Source organism: Silurus meridionalis, chromosome 12 (assembly GCF_014805685.1).
Source record: "Silurus meridionalis isolate SWU-2019-XX chromosome 12, ASM1480568v1, whole genome shotgun sequence".
In the NCBI taxonomy this organism is placed as follows: Eukaryota; Metazoa; Chordata; class Actinopteri; order Siluriformes; family Siluridae; genus Silurus; species Silurus meridionalis.
This window is the reverse complement of record NC_060895.1, coordinates 7,900,801-7,919,520: the sequence shown is the minus strand read 5'-3', so window position 1 is coordinate 7,919,520 and position 18,720 is coordinate 7,900,801. Positions and strand designations below refer to the sequence as shown.

The following is an 18,720-nucleotide window of genomic DNA, read 5'->3' as shown; positions in this document are numbered from 1 at the left end:
GTCTGGGTTGCACAGATCAGTAACAGTTTCAGTTCAGTTCTGTTTGTTGAGGAAACTGATGGCTTGAGGGAAAAAACTGTTGCACAGTCTGGATGTGGCGGCCTGAATGCTTCAAAACCACTTCACTGATGGTAGGAGAGTGAAAAGTGTGTGTGAGGGGTGTGTGGGGTCGTCCGCAATGCTCTTGGCTTTGCCGATGCAGTGTGTGGAGTAAATGTCTGTGATAGAGGGGAGAGAGACTCCGATGATCTTCTCAGCTGTCCTCATTATCCTCTGTACTGTCTTGCAATCCGAGACAGTACAGTTTCCAAACCAGTCAGTGATGCAGCTGCTCATGATGTTTTAAATGGTCCCTCTGCAGAACATGGTCAGGATTGGGGGAGCGAAACTCAGAAAGTGGAGATGCTGCTGGGATTTCTTGATAATGGAGCTGGTGTTGAGTGACCAAGTGAAGTTCTCCGCCAGATGAACACCAAGGAATTTGATGCTCTTGATGATCTCGTGGAGGATCCATCAATGATCAGTGGAGAATGGCCGCTCTGTGCTCTCCTGAAGTCAACAACCATCTCTTTATTTTTGTTAATGTTCCGAGACAGGTTGTTGGCTCCACACCAGGCTGTAACTGTTTCACCTCCTTTCTGTATGCTGACTCATCATTCTTGCTGATGAGACCCCCATGTTTATGTTATGGGCGAACTTGATAATGTGATTCGAGCTGTGCATTGCTACACAGTCGTAAGTCAGTAGAGTGAACAGCAGTGGACTCAGCACACAACCCTGAGGGGGCCCAATGCTCAGTGTGGTGGTGCTGGAGATGATGTTCCCGATCCGGACTGACTGAGGTCTCCCAGTCAGGAAGTCCAGGATCCAGTTACAGAGGGAGGTGTTCAGGCCCAGTAGGCTCAGCTTCTCAATCAGGTGCAGGGATGATTGTGTTGAATGCTGAGCTGAAGTCTAAGTCTAATGTTTTATCACAGACAGGTTAGGTCCATGAAATAAGGACATTATCATGGAAAACTTTGGACATTCTTGGTTAAATCCTTAGTGGGCTTTTGGTTTGCTGTTAGACGTACAGTAACACCCTTCTTCTGAATGAGAAGACAGTGAATGGGTGTTGTGCCAGCAGTGAGTGTGTGGCCACCGTGGATGTCAAGATAGAAAGGCGTCCCAAACCGTGATTGTAAAAAAGAAATGTAAAGAAAGAAAGCTCTGCTTGGTGAACTATTGCCTGTCTCTTTCCTCCAGCACAGAACCAGTGGGATTTGTTACAGTGGTGCTGAAACCCATGCTGGAAGAGGGGTATGATGCCAGGGAGACTTTGCTGCGGAGGGAACGGGACCAGGCCAAGGAGGATGCTGCAGCCAAGGCTGGTGTCAACTCAGGCCAGACGGTTCCCTGGTCTGAGTCGGTGCTGGGGGTATGTGCCAGCGGAAGGCAGAGCCAGACGAACCAATGGTATTAAACACCTGCAGCTGAGACTAATCAGTGCGCTCTGTTTCAATTCAAGTGGGGCCTCAGAAAGGAAAAGGCCCAGGGTGAAAATGAAAGAAAAAAGAAAGCTCTGCTTGGTGAACAAGAGACATTTTGCCTGTCTTTCTTTTTCTCAGCGTGGAACTAGTGAGTTTCGTACAGGTATGTTACCAAATGAGTCAGGTTTTTCTTTATTGGAAATTGCTAATATAACATTCTTTACAACTATGTCAAACAGAAAAGCATCTCAAAATGCACAATATTCTATTGTCCATTGTTCTGTCAACACATTTGTGAATCCTGTCACAAAGAAGAGCAAAACTATACAGTTGGAAAATTATAATACTGGGAAAAACCAAGTCTATTTACAGTTTCAAAACAGTTCACTTTGCCTCATCCGCTTATCCTAATTGAATTCTATTGCAGAAAAGTCTCTGTTTTCAAATCTAATACCAAGGCAGATAAAAAAAATGTATTGTCCAAAGTATTTGTGAAGTTGTTGCAAAGGAACATGGTGAAGGTTCCTTTGGGGAAAATGCGGCTTCCTAATGGCATCCAGATCACAGACACCCACAACAAGGCTCATCATCAACTCCAATCCTTTATTCCTTCTTTGTTGTTGTTTTCGTTACTGTATGTACAAAAAATAATATTGGAAAAAACAGTCTATTCCCAAAACCAAACCTGTATAGTTTGCCTCAAACTCTTATCCTATCCAAATTCTATTACAAAAAGAAAACCTTAAGTTTTCAAACCTTGCCAGATACATCGCATTCCATTATCTTGTTTCAAGCTGCCCCAAAGATTATAACATTTCTATATGACAAACATTGGAAAATTTCTTTTCAAGTCCTCACATGTTCTTGCGTGTGTTCTTTACATGCACTATCCAAAGTGGATTCCTGGTCTGCATCCAGTGTTAAGTAAATAGTCCCAATTCCCTGCATGAATAACTATAAATTCTTAAAAAAAAAAAACCCTGATCCAATGTGACCCTGTCAAGGATAAAGCTGAAGATGAGTAATGATGTTTGCTGAAGTTTCTTTCAGTGCATAGAGAAAATGAAAGTGAAAGAACATTAGGAGTCTTAGGAGTCAGTGTTCCATACCTCAGTGGAGATAAGGCAAAGATGCACGAAATGCAACAAAACTATTCTTTCCTGAACACAATTACAACAACAACAACAACAACAACAACAACAACAATAATAATCATAATAATAATCATAATGAAAACTGCACATTTTTCAGGGACCAAGTGCCCAAATTCAAGTTAAAAAATGTACAGATGTGCAGTTCCTAAATCATCTGTTATGTAAGCATTTACAGAAAAGCAGAAATATTAACTATATGAAAAACAATTCAAAAGTGGTTTGTATTTTTAGGTTTTGGAAAATGATTGAAAGCTGTCACAAGAGAGTGCTGACTAAACAAGTGCAGACAAAATTAAACGAGTATGTATGCATGTCATACACTTACATAAGTATAAACAACTTATGTATATTATGTATATTATGTATACACGTGGCTCTCCAGCTGTCTCCCTTCACTACCATTTTATAGTTAAAAACGCGGACTGATGTTTCACAGCGAATCAAAATGAATGAAAAGTGCTATTTACAATAAAATGACGTTGTTCCGATCAATGCGCGTGTGCGGCGCTGTGTTTAAGCTTCACGACTCCAATAAACGGCAAACCGTTTACGTTTCTATGGTAACCATGCGCGCTTCTATGGTAACCATTCCACGCTTTACCACTAGAGGGAGATTTACAGTTTACAACTCATGATAAGTTTCCTCTGTGACGTCACAGTGCACCGTTCTCCACCAAGAGCTTCAAAAGTCAGAACACTGAGACCACTTATTAATCAGACTATAAAGCTAATAGCAAGACAATAGAAAGACAGAAATCGCACTAATAGTGAGTATCCTGAATATAGTTTTGATGAAAAGCCTGTAAGTAGTTTAAAAGCAATGACATTTTTTTTGTTCTTTGATCTTCACACGCACTTATATATTTTTTTTATTTCGAGTTGTTTTTGGGGCTATATAAAATTATTATTCACATTTATTATGCACATTTCTCAATAATAGTAAAATACTATTTTCCCAATTGCTCTTTAAAACATGCAATAGCCAAAATGAAGTGCTTTGTTCTTCACTCATGCACAACACATTTACTCAACATATGTTACTGCATACTTTATTTTGAGTTAATGTATTTTTTTTATAATAGTAAAACTAGTTTATTTTAAATCGCTTTTTTGAGAACGTGTCAACCTCTCCCCAAATTGAGCTCTACAATCTGGCCAAGTTTTAGGTCTCTAAGGGTCTCTTTCTATGGCATAATAATAATAATAATAATAATAATAATAATAATAATAATAATAATAATCTCCACAAAAACAATAGGTTTTCTGCACTACGTTCTCGAACCTCTAAAAACAAAACAATTGAAATAAAGATCTACTCCAGGACAGCAGATGGCGGTATATCACCACAAGCGTCGTTTATTACTCGACATTAAAAAGACGGAAGTTTGTATCGAAACGTAAAAGCTCGGTGGTTTGCAACTTGTCCAGGTAAATACAAACACAGCTGGATATATTTGTGTGTCTTTAATAAATGATGTATTATACAAACATATGATATTGTGTATTGTGGAGTTCAGTTAGACATAAAGGAATATGAAAGGCTTGTTAGCATGTGGAGAAATGAGCAGAACAGCAGCTAGTGTTAGTGCTGATCTCTGTATTTTCCTGTTCCTTCACCCTTTATAGTGAGCAGCAGTCATTTAGGATTCAGCCTCAAATATCTCCACGTTACATGAGCTTCAAAACTCTAGCTTTCTCCCTCCTTACTTAGAAACCTTTCTTTTCGAATGCAAAACCAAGGCAGATGTTGAAAAAGTGTTGAAAATGTTCTGTGTATTTGAAATAGCTGACAATCAAAACATCCCAGTGACGTGTCCTTGAGTTTGTCATTGAAAACTGACCCAGTGAATGTGTGCTTGTTTGTTGTGTTGTTGTAGGTAAACATGGCGAAGGTTCCTTTGGGAAAAGTGCTGCTTCGTAATGTCATCCGGCACACAGACGCCCACAACAAGGTTCGTCATGAACCCTTTATTCCTGATTTAAAATATAGATTTATCAATCCCATTTTTTTAATATTGTATAACTGTATAATTGCAGATCCAGGAAGAGTCGGAGATGTGGAAGCTGAGGGACATGCAACTACATACTCCATCTCCTCATGAGTCAAAGCACAGCTGGAGCACAAGGTTCAAGTTCTTCTTGTTTCTTACTACACACTGTAATTTTCAGCTCATACCTGACACTCACCTTTGTTTTCTCTTCTCGATAGAAGCATGCACTGTGACCGATATTTGAAAGAGTCGGGAGGATCTGCGCATGGCAAAAGCGCGTGTCTGTCTGAGGGGGAAGAACGAGAGGCTCGTTACTGGACACGGAAACTTTATGAATTTAATGCCAATGATCCGGACCGGTCAGTGTTTTTAACAATCAGTTCAATAATTGTTGAATTCTAGAATTAAGATGTGAATTAATCATTTTGTTTTGATTTTACAGATGGGGTCATAGTGGGTTTAAGGAGCTTTACCCAGAGGAGTTTCAGTCAGACAGGCAAGTCATTTAAATTCAATTATCTAATAAACATTTTCTGTCTTTTTTTTTTTTCCGCACCCGCACACACGCGCGCACACATATGCACACACACACATACATGCACACATTATATATATATATATATATATATATATATATATATATATATATATATATACTGTGTATATATAATGAGAGAGATCTATCTATCTATCTATCTATCTATCTATCTATCTATCTATCTATCTATCTATCTATCTATCTATCATATATATGAGAGAGAGAGCTCTCTTTGATAGATAGATGGATGGACAGACAGACAGACAGACAGACAGACAGACACACTCACTATATGGACAACCTTTGGGACATCTAGCTCATTGTTCTTGATCAAAAAAGGATTGCAGGAGTGTTTCTTTAGTATGTTTATTTATTATGATGAATCTGGGGCAGAATATTTTTGCATACAAAATTGATGTTTAGTTCCTGCAAGACAATTTTTGCAAAAAAAAAAAAAAAATGTTAATTAAAAAAATTTATAAAAAATATATTATATATTTTACAATTTTTTTTACAAAAAATCTATATATATATATATATTGTTTTTTAATTTGTTTAAAAAAATGTAATATAATTTGTCAAATTATAATATTTGATTTGAATACAGGTAGTCTCCAAGTTACGATGGTTTGACTTATGATTTTTTAGATCATGCCGATACGGATAAATTAAAAAAAAACTGCACTTTTTCGCACAGCGTTTAATCTTTTGTACGATACGTCGGGACGCTGCCAGGATGTACGCATCTCTCGCCTTGTTAGATGCCTTACTCTCACCAGCGGTCGACAGATTTTCGTTGCGAGTGCGTATTTTTATTTTTTTTTGTGCAAAAGCGCAATTTTACCTCTTCTCTACTTTTTATTGCCGTATAAAATTGCTGTTTTGCTAAACTGTGTACTGTAATTTGTTAATAATTTAACGACCTATAAACATTACGGCCCTATATCGATCACCATTCTTTAAGAATCCTGGGTAGGCTAGGTCATGTCTTGAAAGTTTTTAAGTTACAATGGGGTCATTGTAACACCTCTCCATCATAATTTGGGGACCACCTGTAATAAACGGCACTTGCATAAACCATTTTCATCTTTAAACCTAATGTTCTTGTACGATTATTACACGTCTTGAACCTGTGCTTTCCTCTTAATCCAGGGAATCACGTGATGCTAAACACAAAGATGCTCAAAACAAAAGAAGAATAAGAAATCCTCTAAGCGAAAGAAAAAGAAAAAGAAAAAGAAGCAGAGGACCGAAGGGTCGGACTCGGAGTCCGAGAGCTGCGCGAGCGACGGCGCCAAAAGTAAGAGGAAATGCGGCAAAAGCAAACACCGCAGGAAAAAGGCCCACAAACGCAAAGCGACCGATGAGGACAGCAGCACAGAGGACATCGAATTGAACAAAGGGCGAGAAAAGGCAAAGAGGAAAAGACACAGACCCGTAACAGACACGCAAACAAAGCCGGAAAGGAAGAAAAGGAAGAACTGGAAAGCGGCGAATGAAGAAAAATCGGAGGAGAGCTCTGAGGAATGACTCGCTCCACCATGATCATTTGTGTGGGTCATTTTATCAGATGCCTTCATTAGCGTGCAGTCTGATCTTCATACCTCACTACTTGATGGAACTTACTGTTATTTTTACTCATGCTGTAAACTTGGTTTTTATATCGTTTTACTGAATCAGACACGTCACCGTATAACGTTTTTATATACATTTTTGCTGGAACAATTTCTTTAAAACTCAAAAACTCAGGTATTTTATGATATTATGGTAAATAACAAAATTGAAGATGGATGATAAAGAATCTCCCGAGTACATTGGGACAATGAACTGGTGTGTTGTGTGCTTTCTATTGTGTATTTTATAGCTTCAAGGATCCTGGGTTCGAGCTTGAGCTTGGGTCTTATACTGTGTGTGTGTGTGTGTGTGTGTGTGTGTGTGTGTGTGTGTGTGTGTGTGTGTGTGTGTGTGTGTGTGTGTGTGTGTGTGTGTGTGTGTGTGTGTGTGTGTGTGTGTGTGTGTGTGTGTGTGTGTGTAGCCTACAATAAACTGGCATCCAATCATGAGTAGGAATACATGCTAATTTGGCCTATAAAAGATATCCAGAAGGTGGCGCTGTTGCATTGTGTAAATAGTGATAAGAATGTTTTTTTTAGTGTGCATGAGGTTTTTGTTAAATGTACTTTTTATGACAATTAATGAATTAACTATGCACGTTGCAGTGCCTTTATATGCATTTTTCTTTTGTATGTATTTATCAGTTTCTCATTTCTGCGTCAATGAACATTGCATAGATTTGTTTATTTATTTTTGCTTATTTCTTTATTGCTATGGCTTTTTATACAGAAATGTTCATTAGAGTATTTTTTCGTAGCATATTTCCCGTTTGAGTTTTTGGGATCTCGTGTCAACAGAATGTCGTACATGCCATGGCTACGTGTGGTCTCAGGTTCATTATCCGGATCACTGGTCAACGCTTTCACGTGTAAACACGCTGCATCTAGGCTAGAGAACATTGTGTGTCCATGGTAAGGAACACTGGCCATTTCTCCAGTGTCTGGCAGAGAAAAGTCATCAAGTTATCACATGATCCGAAGATGGAAACAAATCAGTTGAAACACAGCTTTAATGGAGTGTGATCATTATGTTCTTTGTGTTTTTTTTGTGTATTTTTTTGCAAAATGCACTTAACAGGCATCGCTGCTCTGTGGGAAGAGCCGGACTCTTTGATTGGTTGTATCCGTCTGTCTGATAATTTATTTGCTAAGTTTTCATTTCTTGTTTACTTCTTGAATTTGTTACTGCAAATATATATTTTTTCAAACCACCAATCAGTAGCAACAGCTTTAGTGAAGGTGTAAAGAAACTAAAATGACAGGAGTTTCTTTCATTGAAACAGTTCAGCCTTTGAGCTCACGTAAGGGCCAATGAGTCATATTTTGGGTGCATTAGTGCGAGCTGTTTTTTGGGATGTAGAGATGTACTGTTCTGGTGCACTGAATTGGAAAATAGACATCGGATGCTGAGTAATGATGGTGAGCCAATGTTAGGAAGTGTGACACATCCAGACAGCAGGCCTACAAGTGAAACACTTCTGCTGTTGGTCAGAGCCTGAGTACAACAACCTTTATTCTTATTTTCATAGTAGTAGTAAGCATGAGTTAAACATGCTCCCGAGGTACCAGTGATCAGTGTTCCTGCCTGTCTCCTCTCCTCGGATCTGCCCGTTTCGTCCCAGCCCACCTCCGGATGAGGTTCTTTTCGATTGGCGTACACTTTGTTCAGCTGGGGATCCATGAAATTAAGGAGCAACTTAGGAGCTTTGAGGATGGATTTGGACTTAATGTCAACACTCTGCTACAATGACTCAAGACTACATGTTGCATTTGATCAGCGTCAATGTATACCTCAACAACATTTAGCTGTGATAAATGGACATTCAGTGCCACCTAGATGAGGACGGGTTCCCTCTTGAGTCTGGTTCCTCTCAAGGTTTCTTCCCTATGCCACCTCAGGGAGTCACTAGCTCATTGGAACAAACTTGCAATTATAAAGAACAATCTTATTCATTCTATATTAGGGTATAATCTGTGTGAAGCTGAATAGTACTACCCTGAGTAAAGTGAAATAGTAAAACTAATTGAAATCAGATGTTCTTATGGAAGGGGAAATGGTCCTAAATGGATACAGTGAGAGAAAAGAAGCAAAAGCACTGGATGTATACCTATTCATAAACAACAACGGGCTTAATATTGAAACTTGTGTGGAAAACGTATTTGGAAACAACATATTTTGTGCAAATATCATTATAAAGGTATTTGGTACTGGAAAATGATACAAAGCCATAGTCAAAAGATCGTAAATGCTTTCTTGAAATGCTTATTTATTTATTTATTTATTTATTTATTTATTTATTTATTTATTTATTTATTCATTTTGTTTCCTGTGCTTTCCAGGGATGCACAAGGTTTCCCAGATCCCAGGGCTGTAAAGCCCAAATTAATGGTGTGTTGCAGTAATGCTTGATCTTTTGCAAGTTTCTTCCATCTACACACATCATTTCTAGAGCTTATCCAGAGTGATCACCAAGTTCTTGATCACCTCTCGTACCAAGATCCTTCTCCCCCGATTGCTTAGTTTGGCCATGCTGCCAGCTCCTGGAAGAGTTTTTGTTGTTCCAAAGTTCTTCCATTTCAGTTATAGAGGCCACTGTGCTCCTATAAACCTTCAAAGCAACATTATTTATTTTTTCTTATCCTGTCCCTGATGTGTGCTACAACAATCCTGTCTTTGAGCTTTGCAGGCAGACCCCATGGGTTGGTTTTTGCTCTTTCCTGCATTTCCAATTCACGTCCAGTCAGTGAACTCCAATGAAAGTGTAGAAATCCAGACAGGTGTAATAGCAAATGGTATGAATATTTCTCTCAATATTCAGTTTATAGATTGATGTAGCAAGGCAGAAAAATAACAAAATATAAAATAAATTGTTTAAATCTTTATGTAAACATTGTGTAACCATTATGTAAATGTTATGGAATTTACCCGAATTGATTCCAGATCATAGCACATCAGAGCAAGTTTAAAATGGCCTGAAGGCAACAGTTTTGTTGTGCTGTTTTAATTTCAGGCCTATTGTGAATGTTTGGCAACCCAGATACAAACGATATCATTGACACCATTCCACAGTGGAGTTTTTTTTCCTCACCAGATGAAGTGGCAAATGTAAACAAAGGATCAGTGTTCATTTCCTATAAGGCATGTGGGGGAATTTTACATATATTGGGAAATCTTTTGAACTTCCTCTTTGTAAACTTTTTATCAACAAAATTTCCCAAAACATGTATCATATTTTACAGAAGGTTGTTTTTCTATTATGCCAATACTTACTGAAAATCATTTCAAATAAAATGTTATTAAATGTAGGTTCTTATAAATACTCATTCAGTCATTAGTAAATCAAATGTCAATCTAATGGTTTGGCATAAAAAATGATACATTATAATGAAATATCTGTAATAATGATATACTTTTTGTCTTATTGTCATCTTTTTTTGTCCTATTGAGTTTGTTTAAAATTGCAATAACTATATGATTAGTTAGGGGATGAATAATATTAAGACGAGTAGATCAGATTGATGCTGTTGTGTTTAATTTGATTGGAAATCCTTTGCCTTACCCCTGTTTCCAACTGACCAAACAATTTCCTGCTTATTTTATCTTGTGCCTGGAGCAGTTTGCACAAATTAAAATTCTATTCTTAATATACAATCACTCGATACTGATTTGTATATACGTCTGATTGCTCTGCTCATTTATTCTTTGATAAACCCCATCTCTCCACCTGGTAAACGATCAAAGACGCTTTTCCCTTAATGAACCATCAAAGCGAAGTCCAGCTGGTTACCATGGGAACACGGGGTGACACAAGCTTAGACGTCAGTGGTTTCACAGCCTGGTGATTTGCACATGATGCGGTGCACACAGTGCTCAATGTTAATGGATTGGGGGGAATCTTTTTAAGATGTAGGGGAATTAAAGGGAAAGGGCACAGAAAGTTTGTTCTCACATAAGGGACTTGGGTTCAGCACACGTGAAAGAGAAGTACATGATGAACAGGCTGACAAAGGTAGCAGATAAAGGTTTTGATTAATGATTCGGGAAAGAACTGCTATTGAAAATGGTGTATTCAGAGGAGGCTTTTGTAATGCCACAGCACTGACCTTTGGGTAGGACAAACTGTTATGCTGTTTCATAAGGGATAAAGACTATCATGAGGGGAGACTTGCATAAGAAAATAAGCTTCTTGTGTTCTTGAGAAATGTGTACACCATAGATTTTGGAGAGGCAGTACGACATTAATTATGGAATAGCTTTGATTATGTCAAGAGGCTAAAGGTTGGTATTTTGCCTTTGTGTGAGTGTGAGTGTTGTGTGTTTTCTGATCCTAGTATTTTAAACGCATACACTACTGGGCCAAATCTTTCTAGACACCTGACTAAAAGATCCCATTCCACATCTAGTCTCTATTTGCGGTTCTAATAATCTCCACTCTTCTGGGAAGACTAGAAGTAAGAACAGGAGCTTTGAGGATAGATTTGGTTTTGGACTGTAGTTAATGTCAAAAGTTTGCTACACTGACTCAGGACTACAGTTTGCATCTGATCACCATCACTGCACCCCGCAACATCGTTAATCTGTAATAAATGGACAATTGGTGCAACTCAGATGAGGATGGGTTCCCTCTTGAATCTGGTTTCTCTCAAGGATTTTTCCTTATGCCATCTCAGGGAGTTTTTCCTTGCCACAGTCGCCACCGGCTTGCTCATCAGGGACAAACTCACACTTATAAAGAACATCTTATTCATTTTTACCACCACATTATCTGTGTAAAGCTGCTTTGAGACAATGTTCATTGTTAAAAGCACTATACAAATAAACATGAATTGAATTGAATCCTATAACAGGCATCCAGCCGATAACCTAACAGCTCATTTCATGTGGTTTTAGACAAAGCTTCTTTCAGATGTGTTCAAAATAGAAGGTGTGTTTCCTGTCATTAGCAGACAATTCAATTCAATTCAATTCATGGTAATTTGTATAGCGCTTTTAGCAATGAACATAGTCTCAAAGCAGAGGGTGATAGAAAGGGGGTGACAGAAAGAGAATGATATGGATTATTATGTGTCTTTATTGTTGTATGAAAGTTAAGGACACTGTGCAGGACCCTGACAATACTCCCTATGACAGCATAACTAAAAGGGAGAACCTAAAGGTAACACAGACATGAGGGATCTCTGGGATAAGAGACGACCCACCACACCACCGTCAACAAACCTGAGTGAACGTGTGAGAATGAGGGGAAGACAGCATACAAATATCCCAGTTCACCTCTTCTTCTTCTCTTCTTCTTCTTTCGGCTTCTCCCATTAGGGGTCGCCACAGCTGATCATCTGTCTTCACAACCCCCTGTCCTCTACATCTGGCTATTCCAACTACCTGCATGTCTTCCTTCACCACATCCATGAACCTCCTCCTTGGCCTTCCTCTTTTCCTCCTTTCTGGTAGCTCCATCCTCAGCATTCTCCTACCGATATAACTTATGTCCCTCCTCTGCACATGTCCAAACCATCTCAATCTCACCTTGTCTCCAAAACGTCCTACATGCTCTGTCCCTCTAATAAACTCATTTCTAATCTTGTCGTTCCTCGTCACTCATAACGAAAATCTTAACATCTTCAGCTCTGCTACCTCCAGCTCCACCTCCTGTCTTTTACTCAATGCCACTGTCTCTAAACCATACAACATTGCAGGTCTCACCACAGTCCTATAAACTTTCCCTTTCACTCTTACAGATATCACAAATCACTCCTGCCAATCTTCTCCACCCACTCCACCCTGTCTGCACTATTTTCTTCACTTTTTAACACACTCTCCATTACTCTTCACTGTTGACCCCAGCTACATAAACTCCACCACCTTCTCCACCTCTTCTCCCTGCAATCGCACCACTCCACTGCCCTCCCTCTCATTCACACATGTACTCTGTCTTACTTCTGTTGACTTTCATTATCCTTCTCTCCAACACGTACCTCCACCTCTACAGGGTCTTCTCAACCAGCTTCCTACTCTCACCACAAATAACAATATCATCCGCAAACATCATAATCCATGGAGACTCCTGTCTGACCTCGTCCGTCAACAACAAATATTCCAGTTCACCGAACACTCTATATCCATGATCCCTCCAGATCTGTTTCTTTACCTAAGAAAAATCTACTGATAAAAGACTTGACTAAATAAATATGTTTTCAGCCATGACTTGAACACTGAAACTGTGTCTGAGTCCTGAACACTGATTGGAAGGCTGTTCCATAACTTTGGGACTTTATAAGGGAAAGTTCTGCCCCTGCTGTAGTCTTCATTATTTGAGGTACCAACAAATAGCCTGCACCTTTTGATCTAAGTATGGAATGGAGGATCATATTGGTACAGAAGTTCACTCAGATACTGTGGTGCGAGAACATTAAGTGCTTTATACATCAGTAGTAGTATTTTATAATCAATACGAGATTTAATTGGGAGCCAGTGTAGACTGATTAAAACAGGAGTGATGTGGTCATATTTTCTAGATCTAGTGAGGACTCTTGCTGCTGCATTCTGAACTAACTGAAGCTTATTTATGCACTTACTTGAACACCCAGACAGCAAAGCATTACAGTAGTCTAATCTAGATGTAACAGAAGCATGAACTAGATTTTTTGCATTCTGTAATGACACCATATTTCTTATTTTAACAATATTTCTAAGGTAAAAGAAGGCGATCCTGGTAATATTATTCACGTGAGCCCCCAAAGCAAAGACTAAAGTCAATAATCACACCAAGGTCTTTGACTGCTGTACCCACTGAGATAGAAACACCATCCAGAGATGCTACGTAATCGGAAAGTTTACTTCTAGCTACATGTGGTCCTAGTAAAAATACTTCCGTCTATTCTGAGTTGAGCAGAAGGAAGTTATCAAGCATCCACTGTCTAATGTCCTTTACACACTCCAACTTTTTAAGCTGATCTCTCTCATCTGGCTTTGCTGAAATATACAGCTGTGTATCATTAGCATAGCAATGGAATGAATACCATGTAAATGTATAATTTCACCCAAAGGCAGAATATATAAAGAGAAAAGCAGTGGGCCTAAGACAGATCCTTGCGGAACACCAAACTTTACCTCAAAGAGTGTGGAGAACTCACCGTTTACATCAATAAATCAGTCAAATAAGACCTAAACCAGGAGAGAGCTGTTCCCAAGAGCTAATCTCATAAAAAAAAACAGACATGAACCTTATTCCAGCAATCAGGCATTGCAGGACAGATCTTACATTTCTCTCTGCCTGGCTTCCATGTGGGAAAGTAGGTCATTGTGGTGCACATGTATTTCTCATGTGTGGACATTATCCTTCGCATAATCCACCTTAAACCAGAAATGGTCTTGCATTATAGACACAGTGTCTGCACTTTCAGTTTGCCTTTGTTAGCAAAATTCTTTTAAATATATCAGATTTATTTACTATTACTTGTATACTTAATTTTAACTGAGGTGTTAACCCTGTCACAAGATGCCACTGTGGGACCCTTTAGCAAGCCCTTAACCCCCTGTGCTCCAGGGGTGTGTAACATGGCTGACCCTGCACTCTGACCTCAGCTTTCTACATTGTTGGGATATCTGAAGAAATATCATTTTCCCTGTGGGATCAATAAAGTATCATGAAATGAATACAATAAATGACTGATCCTGTCTACTGCTCCTTTACCTAGCACGAGGCAGCATGTTTCATGTGCTGCTGACCTTTTAAACGCACATATTGTAGTTTCTCTGTCTGACTGCAGTAATAATTCAGTGGATCTAAATTTTGCAGTGAACCTGTGTTCTAATGAGTGCACACCTGGAACTACAAGCAAATAACCAGAACTGCAGGTTATTCAAGAGGTAAGTAGTATTTCAACAGTATCTAATATGTATGAAATTGAGGGTGTAACCCACCTCGTGCCCCGAGTTCCTGTGGATTGGCTCTAGGCTCCATGACCCAGTGTAGAATAAGCATCATAGAAAATAGATGGCTAGATAGATGGAGTTGTTTATGGGGAATATAATTACATTTTGAAATGTATTTATTGGCTGATGAAGATGGTAACCTGCTGGAGATAAGGTAGTTGTGAATATCTTGCCCACCTGCCCCCTAAGGGACAAGCAACCATGGGTGAGTATTATGGTAAAAAAAAAACATAGTGTTGCCACATTTAAACAACTGTAAGTTTAACCAGATTCATTTAACCAAACTGTTATGGTGGTGTTATTAAAGTACTGATAATGTCATGCTCAGACAAGTGCTTCCTGATGTCATATAGCAATAGCATCATATAAGTATGACAATGATATATTATTAAATATAAGTAAATGCTTTACCTTTACGCTACTACTTATGTGACCATATGAGGTCAGTGAGTTATACCTCCAGCTCCACTCACACAAGTGTTGCCAAACATTTAAAGAAATAAACATAATGACCCATTTTCAGAGTCTTTATAGACACAAAGTTGTAGCCATGTAGATTCAGGATTCAGGCCCTTAAGTGTTCTATGTAATCTGGGTTAAAAGACCAAACATACGATGCTGGAGGTTGTTTATAGGTGGTAACAGGTGGCTGCCTCAGGATGCTAGGTTACGTGCAAATCTGTGGTGGCTCACAGTTTCTCATATATTGCGAGATGATAAAGGACATGACAAGTGTTAACTTCATCTAAGAATAACCAGATTGTTACAGTTCGAAGTTATGTTCTTGATGATTCTTAACACCCGGGTTACTCTTCGACCATCAACCCTGAGCAAATTCACTCCAATTTTACAGCTATTGGTGAGAAAAAGTAAAAAAGAAAGAACAGTACTAGTCTACTAATCTTGAGCTCTTACCAAAATATGAATTTGATCTGCCAAAGATGTTCACATACTTCACATTTGTGACTATGAATAATGAAACTTCAGGGTTCAAGTGTTCTACCTGAAATCCTTTGTTGCTCTGTTGCAGGACTGATGGTGCAATGGAATCAGTAGGAGTTCTGTCGTTTGATCAGCTCAATAATTTAAAGTTCTGGATGTTCTTCAGGGTTTTTTTTACCGCTGCACCTTGTTTGTTTTTTGACTGTAGGCAGCAAAAGTCGAATTTCGAATGTCGAATTTTCTGTGTGTTTCAAACAAATTCTTCCTATATTTATGTTCTTTCCTTCATAGATAATACACCCCCCCAAAAAAACCCAAAACAAAACAAAACAAAACAAAACACACACACACACACACACACACACACACACACACACACACACACACACACACACACACCACCACCTCGACTACTTGTTTGTAGTATTCCAAGTGCTACATCGCATTTGCAAAAGTAAAACTCACTTGATTATGCTGAGAAAATGACATTGTAAAATTGGACAAAATTGCTTTTCAGGGTCTTTTCATATTTTTTGAGTCAGTGCACAAGGGGAGGGAGAGACAACAAACAGACTAATATGGAGAGCAAATGTTCTTTTCTAGTTAATGAGGCATGCAGAGTAGGGGAGGCAGGATTCATCTACTTGGACATTATGAAGTAATCATTGTAACTCTTTATTGCTGGAACATTGAAGAACATTGACACAGAAGAGTGTGGCCACAGGAGCAAAGAACAGTACTGTAATAACAATAACAGACAGACAGACAGACAGACAGACAGACAGACAGACAGACAGACAGACAGACAGATAGATAGATAGATAGATAGATAGATAGATAGATAGATAGATAGATAGATGTACTGGTATATACTGGTGTACTGGGAAGGTGGCAATGCTGCGAGCTCTTTGCTTGGGCATGTCATTAAAGGAGGCCAAGCTGTTGGCCCCTGGCATAGGCAGGTCAAAGAAGGAGACCACACCATTGACCCCTGGTGTGAACAGAACTTGCTGTCACCCTCTGGTATCAGCTCACTGAGAAGCCCCCTCATGACTTCCTTACTGGAACATGGTTGCAGAGGCCACCCTATTGTTTTCTGGCAGGAACTTGGTCTGAATTGCCCCGTAATTGACTTCTGACTTGAGCATGGCTTGAGCAGGTCACCTCGGTGTGAACTAGACTTTGGAGGTACTGTAGACAGCCTTGTGCTTGGGTGGCTGGCAAATCAGCCCCATTTGAGGTCACCAGGTTGATCTCAGGTTGGTGCTCATCTCAGTAGTCATGTTAAAGAGCTTGGCTGCTGAGGTCATTCATTACATATATAAAAATAAGCACAGTGGCCATGAAAAAAGAGAATGAAAAGTATAAGCGTGCTAGCACCGCAAGCTAGCTTGTTTTCCGTAATGCTGGGTGTAAGGGGGATGATCTCAGACAGATTAATTTTAACAGATAGATCTGTAAAAATCCACAATCTTGAAAAAGTCAATAAATCAAAAAATAAAGACACTAATGAAACGAAATCGCTTATCTAATGGCATTGTAATGCTTGATCTATTTCATACATTATAATTACCCAAATGGAATAGAATTTCCTCTTTTCATTTTACAGTCATTACTGTATTCTAACTGCACATTAGATATTTTTAACCATTAAATCTGACATGTGATACAGTAAAATTTGCAAGCCAAGTGCAAAGCTTTAACCCTACAAACATTTCTGGAGACCTTTCCAGCTGCTTTATTTTGATCCCCAGAAGGGAAGAGAAGATAAAAGAACTAGCTGGACATTACACAAACACAAGGGTGTGGTGGCCTTAGTACACCTTGACCTCGGGGAGGACGAATGTAACGGAATTGCACACTGACATTAATAAGCTCCGGATGGAAAGTATGAGGGAGGCATGTGAAGAGAAATGCATGGTTCATTGGTGGCGCGGGCGGATCAGAGGGAGCGTGTTGTGAGACGGGAATGCTTGACGTCACTCGCACTGGCCTCCAGCTCCTTGATTATTTACAGCTGACAGCCCCCCTCCTCCTCTTCTCAGCATGTCCCCTTCTAGTCTCCTTGCAAAACATTAATTCCATGAAGTGCAGAGGCAAAGCAGTTGAAGAGAGCAAATTATAGCATACCAGCATAACCAAAACATTTAACATGGATTAGAGAATGGGCTTCTTTAATATGATCATGGGAATGATTCATTACAAATATTAATGAGATAAATCCTGATTCATTTAGTTCATAGATCATTTGGTCCACTCCTCAGTGCAGAGCATTTCATGATGCTTTGTATTCTTAGTTTGTGGAATTTCTTTTTGAGGTCAGATTTGCATTTGCATTTGTTGTTGTTGTTGTAATTTGATTTGTGTAGCACTTTTAACAATGAATTTTGTGGCAATGCAGCTTTCGAGAAATACACAAATTTTGGATATTAATCTAAAATATATACATTTATCTACTTCTAAGAAGTACTATCTATGGTATTTTCGTCAGGATTCTCTACAGTATGTTCTTCAGGGTAATAAATGGGGCCAGCCTCAGCACAGCGAGTGGTTTTCAAGTGACGAAATCTTAAACTTCAAGAAAAGTAGGGCATCAGGAAGGATCAGGCAAGCATAGAAGGGGTCAAAGATATAAAAAGAGAGATAAAGAGAGAGACAGAGACAGTGAGAGAGAGAATTGCTTAGTGGTTATAAACTTCTTAAAAAATCATTGATGCACAACGCTCAGTTTTTGGTCTATACATTTACTTAATAAATTAGGTCAGTCAGTCAGTAGCAGCTCCTGACAGCCTTAAAATACTCATTAGAAGGTACCTTAACACATCCGGTCAAATTAGGGGTAGCGCATCCTGTCAGTTTTTCACAATCCATTAAATCAGCTTTATTAATGTGTTTTTGTTTAGTCACGCTGTCTCTTGCATTACATCAAATAAATCATGCAAGAATTTTTCCATCCCTGGATATTACTAGCGTTTATCTAATGTGTGTATTGTACTCTTACACTGTTAAATCCAGGACCAAGGTGCTACCTAACACAACATAAATGAACAAAAAGTAACACAAAACAGAGAACTACACAA

The 18,720-nt window shown here is 38.9% G+C and overlaps 1 protein-coding gene across 1 annotated transcript; it reads left to right on the top strand.

Annotated features, from left to right (window-relative positions):
* The first annotated feature begins 3,945 nt into the window (after positions 1–3,945).
* On the top strand, positions 3,946–6,979 carry nkapd1 (NKAP domain containing 1). The gene is given in 7 exon segments (XM_046862798.1): positions 3,946–4,051; positions 4,501–4,575; positions 4,661–4,749; positions 4,833–4,973; positions 5,057–5,110; positions 6,305–6,455; positions 6,458–6,979. Coding segments are annotated over 6 exon segments (729 nt in total). The 5' UTR covers positions 3,946–4,051; positions 4,501–4,506; the 3' UTR covers positions 6,683–6,979.
* The last annotated feature ends 11,741 nt before the right edge of the window (positions 6,980–18,720 follow it).